At 38.7% G+C, this 22,008-nt stretch overlaps 1 protein-coding gene across 1 annotated transcript in view; it reads right to left on the bottom strand.

Annotated features, from left to right (window-relative positions):
* LOC131070134 (protein DETOXIFICATION 46, chloroplastic) overlaps positions 1 to 22,008 on the bottom strand; it is a 239,690-nt gene that overhangs the window by 160,911 nt on the left and 56,771 nt on the right. The window contains exon 2 of the mRNA XM_058005669.2: positions 21,722 to 21,816. Coding sequence (XP_057861652.2) covers positions 21,722 to 21,816 — 95 coding nt within the window. The remainder of the gene's footprint in view (positions 1 to 21,721; positions 21,817 to 22,008) is intronic.

The raw sequence follows: 22,008 nt of genomic DNA, 5'->3' as shown, positions 1-22,008 counted from the left end.
GTTTCTCGGTGGTTTGGATGGAAACCCAAATCCATCTTTGATGTCGATTCATCCAAAATTCACCATTGCCTTTCATTATCAGATTGTTGGAGATTTCAACTGGAAATCTCTCTGGAGGGTTTGACAAGGTCTGGGATTACATCAAATTACTTGCTGCTGTTGAGAATTAATGGTAAGGTTGCTGTTGTTATCTCAGTTTGGCTGCAAATTGGATTACAGACCTGAACTTGCATTGAAAGATCAGTGAACGAATGAAGAAATGTTCTGTTGTTCAGTTTCTGTATGCTGCACTTACCAATTGCAGACTGAGTGTAATTTCTGAGCACTACAATTATATATTTTCAGTTTGGAGCTTGCATTAAAGGTCAGAAAATTAACCATTTGTAATCTGCTCTTTGTGTTTAATGATGCTTATTTTCTTGAGAATAGTTTTTGTTCATTGTAATGGCCTTAATTCTATGAGGTCAATATCAACATTCAGATTAAATCTTAATGCATGGTAGCTACGGTAAGATAAATGCAAACTGAGATTTTCAGACCATGTTAATGCATGGTAGCTACGGTAAGATAAATGATTGAATGAGAGATAAATGAAGTCTCTCATTCAATCATTTATCCTATCGATTAAACCATTAAGAAAAACTTCAAGCTATTTTATTTGATGATTATTCCTCATGTATATCAATATCGATAATCATATCATGGCATATTGGTAATCAACGATAGTTATCTAATTAACCATCTATCCCAATCTATATCGGATGTGTTCTCAACAAAAGATTATTCTATTGCTATCGGGTGGCATAGTATGCACCGATTAATGAATATAGCCCTTACTTAGTGATCGGTGTCGGTTAACATAGACACCGATTCACTTCGGTTAATTTTCAATGCCAAACGCCATCATTAATACCAATTGGCATAATGGTTAATATGTTAATATGTTATGTGAGCCCCGATTAATATCGGGTTGGTAAATATGTTATATGTTACGTGAACTCCGATTAATATCGGGCTGACAAATATGTTTAACACCGGTTGATATTATATACCAAAGGGTGCGATCAAGTAGTGTCTTGATCGGTCATGTCCATAAGACATGACCGGTCAAGGCACTGCTTGATCCTCCCCTCTCATATATATATATATATATATCGTTTGGCATTTGAGAAAGAGGATATTAAAATCGATAAATACTCCTCTTACCTGCCAAACAAAGAAGATAGTCAGAATTATAATAGAGATAAAATGCATAGATATAAAGAATAAAATTAGAATACATCTTGCATATTGTATTGTAAATTGAACAAACATTTACATGGTATCAGAGCTATAGCTAATCGAATCTGAGGCTGTTCAGTTTTACGTAAAATTCAAATCAGGCATATATTCTACATCACAATCCTATCAATGGCTAGCACTATCAGATTTGAAGACAAACTCGGAGGAGGTGATGACTTCTCCGCATGGAAATTCAGAATTCAAATGATTCTAAAAGAAAATAAAGACTAAAGAACCTGAAACTGAACCGGACAAAGCAATTTGGAGAGAAGGAAATGATAAGGCTATCAAAATCATAGTTGATGGGGTAGGGAACATTATGCCCAATATAAGGAAGCATGAAACAGCCTTCAACATGTTCAAAGCACTTGAAGATGTTTTTGAGATATCTAATGCCAGTAGAACCTTGGCTCTAAAAAGAGAAATAAATCACATAGCCATGACAAAAAGAGAATCAGTCAATGCCTACTTCATGCGAATATCTGCCCTAAGGGATGAACTGGCAACCCTTGGATATGAGATCCAAAGCAAAGAATTAACCCTCATTGCTCTAGATGGGTTGCCTAGCATATGGGAAACATTCGTCCAAGGCATCAGTGCAAGGGATAACTTCCCAAAGTTAGATAGGCTGAAGGCTGACTGTCTCCAAGAGGAATCAAGGCAAAATAAGAAAGGGATCAAACAGAAGAATATAGATGAAGATCTCCAAGTTCTTGATACAAACTCAAATAAGAAAGGCAAGCAGAAGCAATTCAGGAAGAGAAAAGGTCGTCACGACAAGAACTCCTTCAAAAAGGACCTCTCTCAGATTCAGTGTTACAGATGCGACAAATTTGGGCACTATGTTGCCAAATGTCCAGAAAGAGCTAAACGAGCCACATTTGCCAAAACTAGAAAATCTAAAAGGGAAGAAGACTCCGAGAAGTATGTACTCTATTCAGCACTAACAAATCAAGCATCAAACAAAGTGAACTCCTGGGTGATCGACAGTGGCTCATCGAAACACATCACAGGATTCAGAGAAATACTAAACTCCATGAAAGAGGAGAATGATGAGGAAGTAACCATCGGAGATGATTCTACACACCCTGTTAAAGGAGTTGGAACCTGCACCATCAAACTAAAGCCGGGTGTATCATTACAACTTAGAGGAGTACTATATGTTCCTGGCATCAAGAGAAATCTAGTCTCAATATCAACACTGGAGGACAATGGATACAGAGTAACCTTCATGGACAACAAAGTATTGGCTTGGCCAAAGAACTCATCCATCAAGAAAGCTAAAAAAATTGGTCAAAGACAAGGCTATTTGTATGAGCTATGTACAGAGCCCAACTTAGCCCAAATTCATGAGACCACAGATGCCAATGAAATTTGGCATAGAAGACTAGGCCACCTAAATTTTAGAGCTTTATCATCAATGGGGGACCTTGTCACAGGTCTACCCAAGTTAAAGCAATATCATTCAGAGGCATGCACAGGATGTGCCCTAGGTAAGAATACTAAGGGTGCTTTTCAGAATAGTACTAGAAAAACAAGTAAAATTTTAGAGTTAGTTCATTCTAATGTATGTGGACCTATGTCCGTACCTTCATTGGGGGGATTTCTGTATTATGTAATATTTGTTGATGACTACTCTAGGAAAACTTGGATCTACTTTCTGAAATGTAAAGAATCAGAAGAGATCCTTAATAGGTTTAAAGAATTCAAATCACTAAAAGAGAACTACTCAGGAAATAAAATTAAAACCCTAAGAACTAACAATGGGGGAGAATACACATCAGAGTTATTTAAAGAGTTCTGTAAAAATTCAGGGATTAAGAGGGAGTTAACAATACCTTATAACCCTCAACAAAATGGGATAGCTGAAAGGAAAAATAGGACAATCGTTGAAGCTACCAAAGCTATGATTCTTGATCAGAATCTAAATATCAATCTTTGGGCAGAAGCAACTAGCACTGTTGTATATATTCAAAACAAATGTCCCCACTTTCATCTTGAAGATAAGACCCCTGAGGAAGTCTTTACCAAATCAAAACCTGATATTAGCCACCTTAGGATATTTGGATGCCCTGTCTATATTCATGTACCTAAGGAGAAAAGATTAAAACTAGAGCCTTCTGGAAAAAGGGGAATCTTTGTAGGATATAGTGAAACCTCCAAGGCTTACAGGATCTATATACCTAGCCAAAAGAATATTGAATTAAGCAGGGATGTGATCTTTGAAGAAGACTTAGCCTTCAAAAGAGCCCAAAGCTCTCTAGACCCTGAAGTCTATATCCCCAACCCTAGCGTAGATAGAGATCCTACTCCTGAGCTTCAGAGGGAGAATCTTGAGGAAACTATAAGTGAAACTCAAAGTCCGCCTAGAGAAAACCTCAAGAAATGACCACTATGGGCCACCAAAACTATAGCAGAAGCTCAGAAGTTTGTTGCTCCTCCAGGAACCTTCAAGGAAAGCAAAAGGCCTAATAAATTCACTAGCTATGTTGCCCTTATGAATGATCTCTCTAAATCCGAACCAAACAATGTATCAGAGGCTCTTGAACATCAAGTATGGAAGGATGCAATGTCTGAAGAGTATCAGTCCATTATGATAAATGATGTTTGGGAGATTGTTCCTAGGCCAACTAAGAAATCAATTGTTTCATCTAAATGGCTCTTTAAGATCAAACATGTTGCAGATGGTAGTATTGAAAAACACAAGGCCAAGTTTGTAGCTAGAGGGTTCTCTCAAAAAGAAGGAATAGATTATGAAGAAACTTTTGCACCTGTTGCCAGATATACATCAGTAAGAGTTGTATTAGCCATTGCAGCAGCTAAGGGGTGGAAGGTACACCAGAAAGATGTTAAGACAACATTTCTAAATGGTGAGATCTCAGAAGAAGTCTATCTAGAGCAACCTGAAGGGTTTGAAATTCATGATGCAGAGTCTCATGTGTGTAGACTCAAGAAAGCTTTTTATGGGCTTAAACAAGCTCCCAGGGCTTGGTATGAAAGAATTGACACCTATCTCTCAGGACTAGGCTTCTCTAAAAATGATGCAGATCCTAATCTCTACTACAAAAAGAAACAAAGGTGATATGCTAATGTTGATGACTTATTAATCACAGGAAATGATCATCTTATAGATCAATGCAAGAAAGATCTATCCAAAGAATTTGATATGAAGGACTTAGGACTCCTTCATTACTTCCTAGGATTGGGAGTATGGCAGAATTCAGACATTATACTAAACCAAGGAAAGTATACCTTGGATATATTGAAGAGATTCGGAATGCTAAATTGTAGACCCATGACCTCTCCTATGGAAACCAATTTACATAAACTTAAAGAAGAAGAAGCAGAGTCACAACCCACTGACTCTACTCAATACAGACAGATGATTGGGTCCCTGATGTACCTGGTGATTACAAGGCCAGATATCTGTTATGCAGTTAATGCCTTAAGTCAGTTCATGTGTGAACCTAAGGAGATACACCTGGTTGCAGTAAAACACATCATGAGATACCTACAAGGTACCCTAAACCTTGGTCTCAAATATGAGAAAGTTGACATAAACCTACATGGATTTACAGATTCAGATTGAGCTGGAAGTGTAACTGATAGAAAAAGCACCTCAGGGTGCTGCTTCAGTTTGGGTTCAGCCATGATATCTTGGATCAGCAGGAAGCAGTCCTCTGTAGCACTGTTGTGACCATTTCACACATCGCCCCATCGCAAATGGGGACCCCCTCTTTTTTGCTTGTTTTTCGCTCGTTTTCGCTTTCGTTTTTAGGGTTTTGTTAGTCAGTTAGTTGTCTGGATTTAGGGCCAAGCCTTAGGGTTTTAAATTTTGCCTTTTCAAGCCAAAATCCAGTCATTTTTGAGAGCTTTTGCGCTTCTTTTCTAGAATGCAAATTTTGAATGCAATGATTTCGCCAAAATGGTCTAATTTTCAATTAGAATGTTCATGCAGGACTTAAACTTGTCTAAGTGTTGACCGTCAATATGAATTTTTGTCTGATTGAATATTTTGACCAAATTTTGACTTTTTTGAATTTTGATCCTGGGCATTGGAATTGATTTGTTTTCGCCTCGTGAAGTGTTAAAATGTGAAAAATCTTGTTATTTTGGCCTGTAGGAGCAAAATCGCTCCTGTCCCTCAGTGAAGGACGGGAGCTCGATTTCAAATATCTCATCATCCTTGCAGAGTCCAGACAAATTTTACGTTTGAAGTGATGAAGAACGACGAGATCTTTCCATTGAATATAAATTGAAGATTTTCATGAGCACAGAAAGGCCTCCAGAAGGAAAATCGCTCCTGTCCCTCAGTGAAGGACCGGAGCTACGAATCAAATTTCGCCTCGTCCTTGCAAGATTTTAATGACTTAGCAATTTGAGGACGTCCAAAGGAAGATGCTTTGCCAAATGAATATAATTTGAGATGCAAAAACGAAGGAAAATGACCTATATTGACTAAATCGCTCCTGTCCCTCTCCAAGGGACCAGGGCGAGGTACCTTGTAGCTCTCGTCCCTCTCCCAGGGACCAGAGCGATTTCCTCCATTTTGCAAAATCCAGACAAGGGTCAAGGCAAGTTTACGTTCAAAAACAAGGGAAAACATGAGATGAACGCATTGAATATAATTTGAAGATTTTTTGGACGTCCATACCAGTGCTAAATGCCTAGTTCGCTCCTGTCCCTCAGGAAGGGACCAGAGCGATTTTTGATATAATTGCTTTTCTTGCAAAGTTACAAATGATGTCAAGGCATGAACGAATAGAGGGAAGAAGGACGAGTCCGTTGAATATAAACTTGGAACCAGGCAAAGTGAGATAGTGGCCACAAGGGAAGGATCGCTCCTATCCCTCTCCAAGGGACCAGGGCGATGATGATGATAATACTCTATACGCAAGTTCAAGGTCGTTCCTCCAAAGTTCAAGACCGCTCCAAGTCAAGACGAAGGGTGGCGAAGACATTTCAAGGTATTTCCATCAAGCGCAAGGTTGTAAAGGTCATCACATGGAAGGATTTGCGCTCTAAAGACCCACTTCGCTCCTGTCCCTCAGGAAGGGACCAGAGCGATATTTACATAATGGCGTAGATTTCAAAAGGCAAACAAGTTTCGAGCAACCAAGAGGGTCGAAAGGACGTCATTCCACGCAATGAAGTTGATTGCAAGTTGGTACAAACAAGAACAAGCACATAATAATGAACTTCGCTCCTGTCCCTCAGGAAGGGACCAGAGCGATATTAGATGTATTGATCATTTCATACAAAATTCACGTAAGGACAATATATTGCAATGTTCTGGAGGGTCCATGGTATGACAACAAGGTGATAAACAAGAGTTTTGAACGTCCAAACATCGCCAAATCGTGTAAAGGCCCCACATCGCTCCTGTCCTTTGGACAAGGACCAAGGCGATACTATCAAAACACTCACGTTCCTTCAAAGATCAAGGCGAAGCGAGGTTAGGAAGTGCGAAGAACGACGTTTGAAGGACATTGCAAAGGAGATCGAAGTTTAAAAATCGCCAAGATCAAGGAGAAATAATGGATCGCTCCTGTCCCTCTCCAAGGGACAAGGGCGATGGTCCCTTTAATGCATCCAAACACATAATAAAAGCAAATGGGAATAAGCGCAAAAGAACACAAACATTGATATTTCGAAGGTCAAAGATACAAGATGAACATGAAGACATGGAGATCGCTCCTGTCCCTCTCCAAGGGACCAAGGCGATAATGATCATGAGATGTATTTGCTCGCACAAGAAAGGCATTCAAATTCGAAAGGACCACCAGATGATCAATTTGGGACGTGGAAGTAAAGGAGTTAAACGTTGAAAACGCAAGAATCTAGACCAAGATCATGGATCGCTCCTGTCCCTCTCCAAGGGACCAGAGCGATGAGGTACGTCCCTTTATTTTCATATTTTTGGCGCCAAATTAAACAATTCGAATTTCCTTAAATGCTAAATCGATTTAAAAATTGAAAATCTTATTTAAATTGGCATTTAATATGGCATTAGACATTTATTAATTATTTTGCCTTTATTTAAAATCGAAATTCTCAAATAAAAAAACGCAAGGCATTAAATAATTGATTAATTAATTAATAAAAAATCAATTGGAGCGCTCATATATGGAGGTCGGCCTTGTCATGTCATTGCAAATCATTTAAAAATCGTTTAAAATGGTTTTATTTTTGTTAAGTCGGCCTAAGGGGTGAAGGATGAATGCGCTATATAGGGGGGTAGAATTATCATTTTCTACATCATTATTTTACCTTCCTTCATGCGAATTGAGAAGAGGCGAATGTAGTGCGAGTTTCATTCATTCAAAGGTGGTGCGATTTCAAACCAAAGGTGGCGCTAGTATCATCTTGCGTGGAGTGCGAAGTGTGTTTGGAGAGGTGCGAATTCCATCCAAGGTGGCGTAAGCAATCAAAAGGTGATGCGAATTTGAAGATCCATCTAAGACCACGCCGAAGGGGAATTTGCTAAGGACTTGGAGATTTGTTGGTGCGAATTTGAAGATCCATTTGAGACCACGTCCAAGGCGATAAGTGAAGATCACATTCTATCCAGAGGTGGCGAAGTCAAATTTGAGGGGATCATATTGAAGATTATCTTCATACCTCAAATTTTGCCTAGGCAAATTTTGTTTTTGCATTCTAGAATTAGCTCTCTATCGAGGTATGGCGATTTAATTGTTATTGCTTTATTCATTTATCGTCACATTTCAAATTTTGAGATTTTGATTCTTGAATATCTCTTGGCTCAATCGTTGTATTTTAGGAAATGATAACTCTAGAGACTTATCATGAGGTTTCCTAAAATTTATCTCTCTTATTTACGTTATTTATTGCAAAATCTATTTCTTATAATGAAATGTTGTGTAGGTATGGCGACCCCAAAGGTGGGAGCATCCACCAGTCGCTCGGCTCTCATGAAAGAAGATCAGAAGACCGAAGAAGTGGAGACCAAGATCGTTTCCAAGTGGAGCAACATTGGAGATACCAACTTGGGGAACTTTAGCACAAAGAAGTTCCGAGAGGTTCCTTACATCGACAAGCCATCACCTGTCGCCCGGAGAATAATAGAGAGTGGCATCATTAAGGCGGCCGGTTTTCCTCCAGCCATTCAGTGCCACGAGTTGATGATCGAGTGTGCCCGTCATTACAATCCACAGTCCAGGACAATTGTGTCCAACGAAGGAAACACTTTGGCGTACCTTTCAGAGGAAGCCATAAGTGAAGCCTTCCATCTTCCAGAGCACAGGGACATGATATACAAGAGCATTGAAGGAGCCAGATCAATGTACGATGATGATCCAGATGCTTGCCTAAGCATAATCAACAAGAACTGGCTACTTAAGAGTCGTCCCCGTCTGAGCAAAGTACCGAACACACCACACAGGATTGATTTCCAAGAGGAGTACAGAGATTTGATCACCATGCTCAACAGAGTTACAGGAGCACCTCATGCCTTCTATTTTGAGAAATGGATGTTTTACTTCATCCAGGTGATTGTTCAAGGAAAGGGTACAATACATTGGGCTAGGATAATTAGCCATTGCTTAGACGTACAATTGAGAAGACTCAGGGCCACTAAGTCCTTCCACATGAGTTCATACGTCATCTATGCCTTAATCAGGAGCGTTGAGTACGCAGGACTACCTCACAGAGGAGTGATTGGAAGAGGACCCGGCGAGGTCAGAGTTTGTGAATCCTATACCTACTTGCATCATCCACCAGGGAAGAACTACAAGTTAATCAATGATACTTTCACAATGAACATCACAAGGACGCTGCAAGGAGGGATTCACAACAGATTATCTCAGGATGCCCAGGAATTCATCAAGAGGTACGGTGCTTGGTTCATTCAGTTTCCCAAGTTCACTTACATTAGAGTGTATGGATGTCCTTTACCTCCATACATGTTGCCGAGGTACCCGACAGACAGAATTGTGTTACTTGAAGTAACAAGGCAGTTGGCAGCATATGTGAAGGCATTCAGACACAGACATCAGAATGGAGTTCAGGTACCTATTATTTTGGGTAATTCAGTTGAGGTATGTCCTAATGTCTTAGCCATGGATGACGCAGAGAAGGAGTTAGCCTTGTATCCTTTTTCATCTTTTGCTTGGAGGAATAGTTTTGATCCACATGGACATTTAGAGGAGTCGGTCGGTAGAAGATTTAGACATGAGTACCAAATTGAAGATTTTATGATGAACCTCCTAGATGATCTCGAAGTAAAACGAAAGATACATTCTAGATTGCCTTTGGATTTCATCAGGAAATGTAAGATTTACAGAATAGCCGACCAAGCTCAGGACAACGGCAGGCACATCCAATCTTCATATGATAGAGAAAGCAAAACAATAAGTTTGAATTGGAATGAGCCCGAGGCCGTGGATTTAGATGATTTGATGGCACCAGTCTTGTCTTGTACTCGCAGATGGGTAGACGTTCAACATCAGAAGTTGAGAGAACAAGGCATAGCCATGTCTTTTACTTTGGAAGAAAAGCCAGCCGAAGGTGGAGCCAGTGTTAGTGAAGGCAATCCTAATCCTAGGAATTCAGGTGAAGGTAACCTTCGATGTGCCAGTGAGGGCAATCTCCATTCGAGAGGTTCAAAGAGAAAGGAAAGATCAGAAAAGAAAGAGCCTTCCAAGAAAAAGCAAGGTGCTAACAAAGATCAAACACCAGGTACTTCTTCCAGGCCAGAGGATAGAACAGTTCGAGTGGAAGAATCCATGGAATCGATGGTACAGAATGACAGGCAGGAGGAAGGACAAGCACAGCATGTTTCATCCGATGGATCTCTCCAAGACTATGATTTAGACAATGATAATGAAGTAACATCTCCTCCCAGACAAGAAGAAATAGTACATAAAGAAATTCAAGTTCAAGAGACAAGATCGAATATCCCAGATTGGTTGAAGGAAAGATTGACTAAGGTGATCGTAATTGAGGACGAGGACAGTGTAATTGATTTAGAGAGCCTTGTTGGACGCTCACATATGACAACAGAGAAAAAGAAGGCTACAAAGATGTCCAAGATGATTCGAGATGAGGCTGGATCTAGAAAACTGCAGATAGCTACACCGGCAGCAGACAAATATGAGGGTGAGATCCTAGCAGAAGACTATCATATACAGACTATTGAGTTAGGACCATCCACAGCAGAGCAGACTTTAGATGATGCCACCGACACATTTGAGGCATTGAAGGACAAGTTTAGAGAAGAAGTAGAAAAGAATAGAAAGCTTGAGAAAGAGGTCGGTGCATGGAGGACATATTTCAGTCACATCAATGAACCTTTGGGACGTCAGGATCCAGTTAGATCACCATTGCAGGCATTGCCCCTTCAATCAATCAATGAAGCAGAAAGATTCAGGAATATGGTCCAGCGTACATGTAGTTGGATGGATAGATCTCACACGGTGGCCATAGAGTTTGTTACAAGGATGTCGAAGATCACCCATCAGGCTATCCAAGTTCTTGAGATTATTCACAGATTGATGGCAACAGTAGCTGCATTTGCCCATACCAAGGACGTTGTCATCCCTGTCTTGAAAGTTATAAGACATACATCCAGAAGAATTCTAGCACAAGAGAAGATCTTAGAAGGTGACTCTCACAGTTTGTTTCAGTGGTCAACCTTACTCCATATAAAGAGTGTTCTCTTTGAGGACATCAATGTTAGATGTGGTCAAGTTGAGGAGGTGATCAATCCGATCTAGGACAGAGTATTTGAAGTACTTCGTACCATTCTTGGCAGAAGGATCGAGGTCGAGACAGATGTGGATTTACAAGAATTTGAAGATAGAATCAAGATCATCTTTCGCAAGGACGCAGATGTTACAGATGAGCAGTATGATCAGATGTATGCTACCATGCTCCTGATTGATAGAACGAAGGAACTTGAACCTACTTGGGACACAGCTCTTCTAGATGCATTTGATCAGGTTATCCACTTAGAAGAGAGTATCAAGAATCTTCCCGAGATTCCAAGCACAGAAATCGAAGGAATCGTGACAAAATTCATTGCATATGCTAAGAAAGAGAATTGGAAAGGAAATAAGATTCTAGATGAAAGGTTGTTACAGATGACATGACATCTTATTTCTTATTGGTTGATACCTCCTAGATTTTTGTGCCAAATTTAATATTTGGCTATGTATTTAATATTGTTCAGTAAAAAGGAGGTCATTTGTAACAAACCCTAATTAGGGTTTAGGTGTCATGATCTTGTCCATTGATTTACTTTCAATCTGGACCTTTCATTGTAGCTGGGGATGCTATTTATACCCCCATTTTTCATTTCATTTGTAATAGAGTTAAGAGTGAAATAGAGAGATTAGAGTTGTAAGCAATTTTTATTTTGTAGCAAGATTGAGTCTTGAAGAGAGAAATTCAAGCAATTGTTGTATATGATGACTTGGAAATCAATAAAATATTGAAGTTATGGTGTTTTGTTGCAAAATTTCTTAAGTTATCTTCATGGTTGTTGGATGTACTTGAATCACGCTCAATCGAAGTAGTTTGTTAATTTGAAACGCTAAGTGTGAGATTTGATATTTGGTAGGATTCGCAATCCAAACCACTAGCTTCTTGCTGATTGTAGGAACGCCTTGCGTGGTCGACTGGAAAACATTTTGAGTCCTTAACCTTCAAGCATTTTCGCATCTAGGATATGTACCTTCGTAGTAGTGTCCTTGGTCTTTGATGCATTGAATACCATTATTACCTTAGAAGATCGCACTAATTTCAATTGAGTTGTTATCTTATGGCAAAATTGAAGTTAGTTGAATCTTGCCAAATCTCATTCATGCTAAGTCGTTCATAGGGTTAGGCTAGATTAGACTTCCTTAAACCTAGTCCTTTTGCCATTTTTTTTTGAAAGTTCCTTTAGTTTAGTAAAATCTTCGATCTTTGAATACGTAAGACCCCTTGGAGGAAACAGCAAATCACATCATACCACTAAAAAAGCTTGTCCACACGTGGAGACCCCACTAAAAGAACCTTGGAGTCCATCTAACTGATCCTTTTTTGCAGATCTTCAGCAGTTAGAGACTATTTTCTCAAGAGAGGATAAGATGCCTGTCGGTATTTTATTCTGTGTATGATCGTGTACAAAATACACGTCAACAAGCACAAAGCTCCACCGAGGCAAAATACATTGCAACTTCTATGGCGGCTCGAGAGGCAGTATGACTTAGAAAGTTACTTGTGGGGTTGTTTGGAGAACCTATGAAACCCACTATTATACACTGTGACAATCAGAGCTGCATAAAAATTTCAGTTAACCAAGTGTTCCATGACAGATCCAAGCATATTGAGATCCCATACCACTATGTGCGAGATATGGTAGACAGAAATGTAATTCAATTAGAATATGTTTGGACAGGAGATCAAACGGCAGATATTCTGACCAAACCTCTTTCTAGGGTGAAGGTTGATCACTTCAGAAAAGGTTTAGGTATGATAGAAAGGTAATTTGATTTGTAATCTATATTTACATATCCATAAGATGTTTAATGTGTAAACTTCTATGTCATGATAGGACATTTTGGATTTTTATCCCCTGAGTTCATATCTAAGAGGTGACGATCTCCCAAGATAATGAACACTTGTATGGAGACATTATAAGGTGACGATCTTATGATGTCCAAACCAGTTATCATGTTGGATCTCTGGTGTATCATGGATGAGCCATGATTGTGTTGTGGTAAAACATTTATATGAAATGTTAGTGCACCTACCTCAACTTGGATAAAGATGAGAATGGAATATTTTCTCATATGATTATCCTTAAGTATTGCGTGCTTAGGCAATACTGATATCACGTGCTAAGGTGATATCCTATCATCACAAGATTGATGTGATGGTCTTTTGTATCACATGTTTAGGTGATACTTCATATCATGTGATTAGGTGATATGGTTTCCTAGAAAGTTAGATTGTGTAAAGAATGCTAACTATCATTTAAAATTGTGATGCTTGATACACTACTCTCATTTATCTTACCTAGCTAAGAGGGAGTGTTAATGCATGGTAGCTACGGTAAGATAAATGATTGAATGAGAGATAAATGAAGTCTCTCATTCAATCATTTATCCTATCGATTAAACCATTAAGAAAAACTTCAAGCTATTTTATTTGATGATTATTCCTCATGTATATCAATATCGATAATTATATCATGGCATATTGGTAATCAACAATAGTTATCTAATTAACCATCTATCCTGATCTATATCGGATGTGTTCTCAACAAAAGATTATTATATTGCTATCGGCTGGCATAGTATGCACCGGTTAATGAATATAACCCTTAGTTAGTGATCGGTGTCGATTAACATAGACACCGATTCACTTCGGTTAATTTGCAATGCCAAACGCCATCATTAATACCGATTGGCATATCGGTTAATATGTTACGTGAGTCCTAATTAATATCGGGTTGGTAAATATGTTATATGTTACGTGAACTCCGATTAATATCGGGCTGACAAATATGTTTAATACTGGTTGATATTATATACCAAAGGGTGCGATCAAGTAGTGTCTTGATCAGTCATGTCCATAAGACATGACCGGTCAAGGCACTGCTTGATCATCCCCTCTCATATATATATATATATATATATATATATATATATATATATATATATATATATATATATATATATATATATATATATATATATATATATATCATTTGGCATTTGAGAAAGAGGATATTGAAATCGATATATACTCCTCTTACCTGCCAAACAAAGAAGATAGTCAGAATTATAATAGAGATAAAATACATAGATATAAAGAATAAAATTAGAATACATCTTGCATATTGAATTGTAAATTGAACAAACATTTACAAGCATGTCAATGTACAAATTTAGTGATTTAATGCAAACTGTTTCACATAATATTCATGAGAAAAGTGCAAAAAAAATTGGCTCAAATAAAGTGGGTCATTACACCGTGGCACCATAGGAGTAAGCTCGAGAAAGTTAATGTTAACTCTCTAATTTTCAACACTTTGCACTCAACATAATGGGTATCACTGAAAATTAATCTGCTGTCCCAAACATAAGTGCAAGTTGATAATAAGAAATAACAATTGTTTGGTGCCCAAACACTCATCCGTTAGCATAAATGTAGAAGATATCATTTAAACATTTAAATACCCTATATGTAATATCCCTTGGCTAATCTGACCCTGTTACGCTTATTTGAACCCCAAGGAATATTGTCAAACACTTGGCATACAATGTTTGAAGCCGCTGTAGTGAATTCTTTATTTGTCTTCTTTGGGTTTGTAGGCTGCAAATGAAGTTATGGAAAGCTTCTAACAATGCAAAGTTGTTATAGAAATGATATGCTAGCTGTTTTAGACCTTACACACACATGGAATGACTGAAATTAACTAGTACAACTAGTAGACATTAAGACAAACACATGTCATGCATCCCAAAGTACACCTACAGCCATTAGGCATTTAAGCAAACAGTTGGCATGAAAGCTAAGTGGCTGATCAATGTTGAATGTCAACTGGAATATCAATCGACCCCAATCTGTAGGTGATGAAGGCGGCTACAGGGGTTTGCAGAATGTAGAAGAAGCAGCCAAAGACTCCTTATTCAGTCTTCATCATAAATCTGAACAAACATCTCCAATTTGGTCTCCACAAAGACCACAAAACTGGCAAGGTACTGTAGCGTTTACTGTAGCGCGTTGTTCATGCGCACTATTCACGTGCACTGTTCACGACATTGTAGCAGCAAATAAACCCTCTGTATGATGTTCTCAGTCTGCCATATACATATGCCCTCAGCTATGCCAATAATCTGAAAATAAATCCCCAATCAGCACAATGTCAACTTCTGGATGAAGCCAACCCTAGGAGCAACTTCAAATGAATATCTCACACCCTCAGATTGCTGATGCAATGAAGTCTTCACGTTCTCCAATGCCGATACTCTGGACAAGCTGCAGAAACCCCAGCTTCTTCTCCAAAGCCAAGAGACAAGTCTTCTCATAAAAAATAACAATGATCAATCCCCCCTCCTCTTCTTTTCAAAAGCCTTATATATATTTCCCATGAAGATTCGATTTTCTCCAATAAGACATTAAATCAATTAATGATATTAAATGACATTTAATGATATAATATTTTCACTTTGTCATTTAATAATTCACCTTGGTAAAAAAAACCACAATTAATTAATTAAATGGCCCCCTTTAATGATACTTGGACCCTTCCTTAAGTTATAATATAAAATTATATTATAACTTAATAATATAAGCTCAAAACATTAATGTTTATTTAAACTAAATAAACATTAATATCTCCATTAATATTCAACATTTTTGAACGCCGTCTAAACCGGGAGCTGACATGATGAAGCTGCATATGACCATACCCCCTTTACTAAAAATAGCAGGGGTCCATCTCTAACATCCCAAGACTTACTAAAAATAGGAAGTAGAGCAAATGATGTCTGAATGATGCCAAACGAAGACCAAACTGAAGCACTCTAAACACTGGAGATGATACCAATCCTCAAAAGACCCTCTATCCAACACATTAGCCTACGAGGGTCAGGATAATAGGCTAATCTCACAAAATCCAAGTCTGCTAAAATGGGGACATTACAGTCCGCCCCTCCTGAAATTGCTTGTCCCCAAGCAATATCGACTGCAACGAAACTCCTCCACTTGGATCCCAAATGAAGACCTGTGTAATGTCCCTGGTATTACCAACCAACTCCTGTAATGCCCACACCAAGGGCACAACTAACAAGACATGCCAAACTAAATCAACCTCAACAGCAGGTGTCACAAGAACATGAACATCAAGTGGAAGCAACTCTGAAAACTAACAATGTTTGCTTCCCAAAACTACGCAAGATAAGTTGCCAAACATATCATCTAACACATGCACAACTGAACTATGCATCTGAGACAAATCATGTAAATGAGAACCTGAAATGAGACTACCAACGATACACACCATGTACATGCAATGAAACCTACCAGGGAACATTAACTGGAACTCGGATGCACACAAAGGATCCCTCAACATACTCGCTAGTGTCCCACATAGTATACCTGGATTCCAAATCTAGGGTAGAAATCTGCCATGTAAACCTCCCTCAGATTTTCGCTGCTCAACACTAATCACCACTTCACCATGCGAGATGTGGTGAAGCCAACCCATGAGACCTATCCAAACTGCAACACTAACTCTGTCATCACCTGGATCCCAGTGCAATCTATACACACATCCATCTGTACTATGAAGATAGGAGTACCTGGAAACATCTGCTACACAACATCTCTCCACAACCTCTGCTAAACCCTCGTGGATGTGATATCCAACTAAACCATCATGCCCATTGTCACCATAGTCTCTCTGAAGCCATGTATCCAAAGATAGCCTCTGTGTCATAGGAGTAACAATCTCCACCGGATACACATCAACATGATGGGAAACTGAACACTGCTCGAGCAAGTAGCCACCAACAATCAACTGAGTCGGGTACTTGCAACTGCTAGTTCCATCTACTGAAAATGGTAACTCTCCATCCCACAATGGATGGTATAATCCTGAAGCCAATCCACATCGATGCATCATCAAGTCCTCCACGTGTGGATCAAAAGAAAAGTGATGAGCACTCCTCACTGTGTAGTTGCGATAAAACGCTCCAACCTCGGTCAAGGGCTCATCTCTAACAATACTGGAATCATGAGATGGCTCCAATCCCTGACCCCGAACAGTTGATTGGGTAGGGGCTCTAGTAACCCTCTCTGCAAACCCAATCACAAAATCTCTATTAGGAAGCATTGTAGTCAGAGTATCAATAATTACTCCCACACCACGCCTAATGGCGAGAGAACCTCGGATGAGAGTATCCTTGGTAGCTCCAAACAGACCCTCTCGAAACTCAAGACTCTCAAGAAGGTACTCAACAAATGAATCTATGCAATAAAAACAATATAAGGCCGAGTCAACCTTATCCTCTAAGACCTGCAGTTGATCACTTTGACTATGAGGAACAACAAGTTGGCGTCCAAAATCAGCTGCATGGGATGAAGTAACAGATTTGCTTCCAGGAGAGGGAAACAAATCTACATGAGAGCCATACTCCCAACCAGATGACACTATGCGAGTTCCATGTGAAGTGGATGGAGTAACCTCGCGTACTAACACACAACTCTCTGGAGAGTCCACCACTGCCACACAAGAGCTATCAACAATCTGACCTGTATCATTTGTCATAGCACTAACCTCAGGAGAACCTGATGCAACAAGTGGTTCTCTGCTACTCTCAACCCAAATACTCATCCCAGCTAAGTCACCTGTACCTGCATCAGTGACGGATGTAACCACATCCTCAACATACCCATCACTACAACCCATGGGTGTAAACTCATCACCAAGTGATGCTATACGAAACTCAAGTGTATCCACAGATGGTGAAGACTGTGCTAAACTCAACGCCACGGTAAGTTCCTCAACTTGTGACTATGACTCACGAAGGGTTGATTGAGTGCTCTCCAACAAGTCCATAGTCACCACAAGCTCATGGGTGAGCTCATCAACCTCCTCCTCCTTTCCCTTCAGTGCATCGCAGCAAGTGCAATCCCACTCGAGAAGATAATCCCTATCAGCAAGTAACTGCAAGTAATTCTATTTCATTATCCCAATAGCTACTTGGAGTGCATGGAACTCTGCTAGGGAAAGGCTACTATCACCGTGCTCATATGTCTCAGGAGTACTCCAACCAAAGGTTACCAACATTTGTCGAGCGACATCAAAATGCTCCAAAGCTGTAGCAATCATATCATCATTAACCTTCAACTGCCTAGCCAGATGATGATACCCCTGTGACTCATTCTTTCCACCCAAATCTGTACTATGGTATGAAACTGAATCAACATCACTCACCTCGTGATCAACAACATCATGTGTGCAATCAATTGTGCACACATCAATATCTAAGGTACTGCTGCTATGTACCTTGTAGGATGGCTCAACTGGCAAGGTAGAAGTTGTTGTTATGACAATATCTTCACACACTTCCTCTTCCAATCTAACTACATGGCCATCCAACTCATGATTCTGGGATCCTATGCCAAAGCATGAATCTTCAAACTTGTTTTCTAAGGTTTGACCTGAAAAATCAGACTCTAAATGACATGAATCCACATCACACATTACCCCATTAGTACCCAAATCTCTAGTACCTTCATGCGGCAACTTAATAGAAGCATCTTGCACATGTGTAGTCACTGCTCTCTCATGCTGATGCAAAATTTCATCACTGCTGTCATGTAGATCAGAACTCTTATGAGCCAAAATTCCCATGCAATCCTCATTCTTGACAGTTGTATCACGAGTGCCAATACTCAAGGTCACTCCCACAACACTTTCTGAACTTTCCATGACTTTCAAATCATCATTACGCTCAAGCGTAAGGCTACTGTCATGAAAATCAGACTTGTTATCATGACTGATAACAACTTCTTGAGTACCAATAATCACCACATTCTCTTCAAGTTTCACCTTTTTATCCTTAAAAATAGATGTCATATACCAAGCAATTCTATCAAGGTTTGCAGGGTGTGAAATCAATTCATCCAACTTCTTCTGGTTTTGTTTTAACTTTTCCAATGAGGAAAACACTTGCTTCATATTCTGGACCCACTGATTCTGGGTACTTGAAGTAACCATGATTAAGTAGCTGAATCAATCCACCCAACAGTTGGCAGGAAACCGCTCTGATACCACTGTAATATCCCTTGGCTAATCTGACCCTGTTACGCTTATTTGAACCCCAAGGAATATTGTCAAACACTTGGCATACAATGTTTGAAGCCGCTGTAGTGAATTCTTTATTTGTCCTCTTTGGGTTTGTAGGCTGCAAATGAAGTTATGGAAAGCTTCTAACAATGCAAAGTTGTTATAGAAATGATATGCTAGCTGTTTTAGACCTTACACACACATGGAATGACTGGAATTAACTAGTACAACTAGTAGACATTAAGACAAACACTTGTCATGCATCCCAAAGTACACCTACAGCCATTAGGCATTTAAGCAAACAGTTGGCATGAAAGCTAAGTGGCTGATCAATGTTGAATGTCACTTGGAATATCAATCGACCCCAATCTGTAGGTGATGAAGGCGGCTACAGGGGTTTGCAGAATGTAGAAGAAGCAGCCAAAGACTCCTTATTCAATCTTCATCATAAATCTGAACAAACATCTCCAATTTGGTCTCCACAAAGACCACAAAACTGGCAAGGTACTGTAGCGCGCTGTTCATGCGCACTGTTCGCGACACTGTAGCAGCAAATAAACCCTCTGTATGATGTTCTCAGTCTGCCATATACATATGCCCTCAGCTATGCCAATAAATCTGAAAATAAATCCCCAATCAGCACAATGTCAACTTCTGGATGAAGCCAACCCTAGGAGCAACTTCAGATGAATATCTCACACCCTCAGATTGCTGATGCAATGAAGTCTTCACGTTCTCCAATGCCGATACTCTGGACAAGTTGCAAAAACCCCAGCTTCTTCTCCAAAGCCAAGAGACAAGTCTTCTCATAAAAAATAACAATGATCAATCCCCCCTCCTCTTCTTTTCAAAAGCCTTATATATATTTCCCATGAAGGTTCGATTTTCTCCAATAAGACATTAAATCAATTAATGATATTAAATGACATTTAATGATATAATATTTTCACTTTGTCATTTAATAATTCACCTTGGTAAAAAAAACCACAATTAATTAATTAAATGGCCCCCTTTAATGATACTTGAACCCTTCCTTAAGTTATAATATAAAATTATATTATAACTTAATAATATAAGCTCAAAACATTAATGTTTATTTAAACTAAATAAACATTAATATCTCCATTAATATTCAACATTTTTGAACGCCGTCTAAACTGGGAGCTGACATGATGAAGCTGCATATGACCATACCTCCTTTACTAAAAATAGCAGGGGTCCATCTCTAACATCCCAAGACTTACTAAAAATAGGAAGTAGAGCAAATGATGTCCGAATGATGCCAAACGAAGACCAAACTGAAGCACTCTGAACACTGGAGATGATACCAATCCTCAAAAGACCCTCTATCCAACACATTAGCCTACGAGGGTCAGGATAATAGGCTAATCTCACAAAATCCAAGTCTGCTAAAATGGGGACATTAAACTATATGTATATTTAAATACTATTATTATATTTTAGTTATTGAAATAATAATTTTGAAAGGTAACTAGTCTTTTGTCTTTTCCTTTTTCGATAATTTTGCATTTTGTGAGCCACCCACTATCTATTTAAAAATTTTGGTATGTGGCGACAAACAGGGTTTTGAGAGCACACTCTCATCATTACAACCCCCTTGCTACCACCATAGTTACATCTCTCGGAATAATTACCCAAACATGGAACAATTCCTGAAGCATTAAAACAAGAAGGTAGCTGTTCCAATAGTTGAAAACAAAATATACGAGGGACAGCGCAAAGGAAGTTCAGCAACTCGCTCAATCAATACACATTTAAGGATGTGGGGAATTCTGGTCAAAAATGCACCCTTAAAATGAATATGTGGTAGTTCTGGAAGAGCAGAAAATTCAATACATAATGGTAACTTTTATGACTTTATAAAAAGTTAAAGCACAGAAGCAAAGTTTCTAACACTGGAGTTTTAACTTAAGAGACGACTTATGTTCATAGAGGTTCAATAAAAAAGCATCCATGGATTTGTTATAAACAAACATTTTGGATAGTCTAATCCTTTCAGTATTAATTTTATTTTACATAAGTCACACGCTTTTGAATCAGATTTGATGATTGCCCATGTGTTTAACAATATGGTTTAAAAAGCAAAAAAATCAGGTGCTACATGAGAGATTTTTTATCACTAAATGAATGCTTGTCAAACTAGTGTTTCTCCCTCTTGGTAGTGTTCTCAGAAATGAAATGCAGCAGATGCCAGAAACTCTAGGTATAAACTGTAAGCATAAGGTAGAAAACAGAGTAAGGAAAACGCTATTTTTAATTTTCTGTTCAGTATTTTTACTCTTAAATACCAAAACTATTACTTTCTGATCAGATATAACAAATATTCCACAAAAGAAGATGCTTAAGATGGAAAAGAACGTCAAATTCATTTACTGACTGTATACACACACAAACCTCTGATTTCTGCTGACATGATTCAAGAGCAAATTTTCAATGATATTATTTATTTTTTATTACATATATGGTGTTTTGACAGTTTACCCAAACTATGTGATTATTTATCAATTATCAGGATTCAAACACACATAGTTTTAAGTCAATCTTCTTACAATAAAAAAGTCAATGTCTCTTTGACTCATGATACTAGCTGAATCTATATGTACTGGAGCTGACCTTTCGAGCAAGAGAAGAAGCAACAATGTTTGATGTAGCAATAGGTAGGAACATGAAAACATAGCTTAAGTAGTCGCATAGAACAGTGCCTGGTCCTGTAATTCACATTGAGAAAACAAAGACAATTAGTCAAGGCATCTTTACCAATCTGGAATGCCCTATAATTTTATAGAAAATTTAATAAACCAAGTTTTTGTAACATTGTTGCAAATGGCTTGTCTTCAATACCTTAGTTATTGCAGTAACAGTGCAATTTTGGGATACATATCATTGGCCAACCCATTGGT

This window comes from Cryptomeria japonica, chromosome 1, assembly GCF_030272615.1.
Source record: "Cryptomeria japonica chromosome 1, Sugi_1.0, whole genome shotgun sequence".
NCBI classification, from domain to species: Eukaryota; Viridiplantae; Streptophyta; class Pinopsida; order Cupressales; family Cupressaceae; genus Cryptomeria; species Cryptomeria japonica.
Note: the sequence above shows the minus strand (reverse complement) of the source record. Positions and strands in the feature narration are given on the sequence as shown.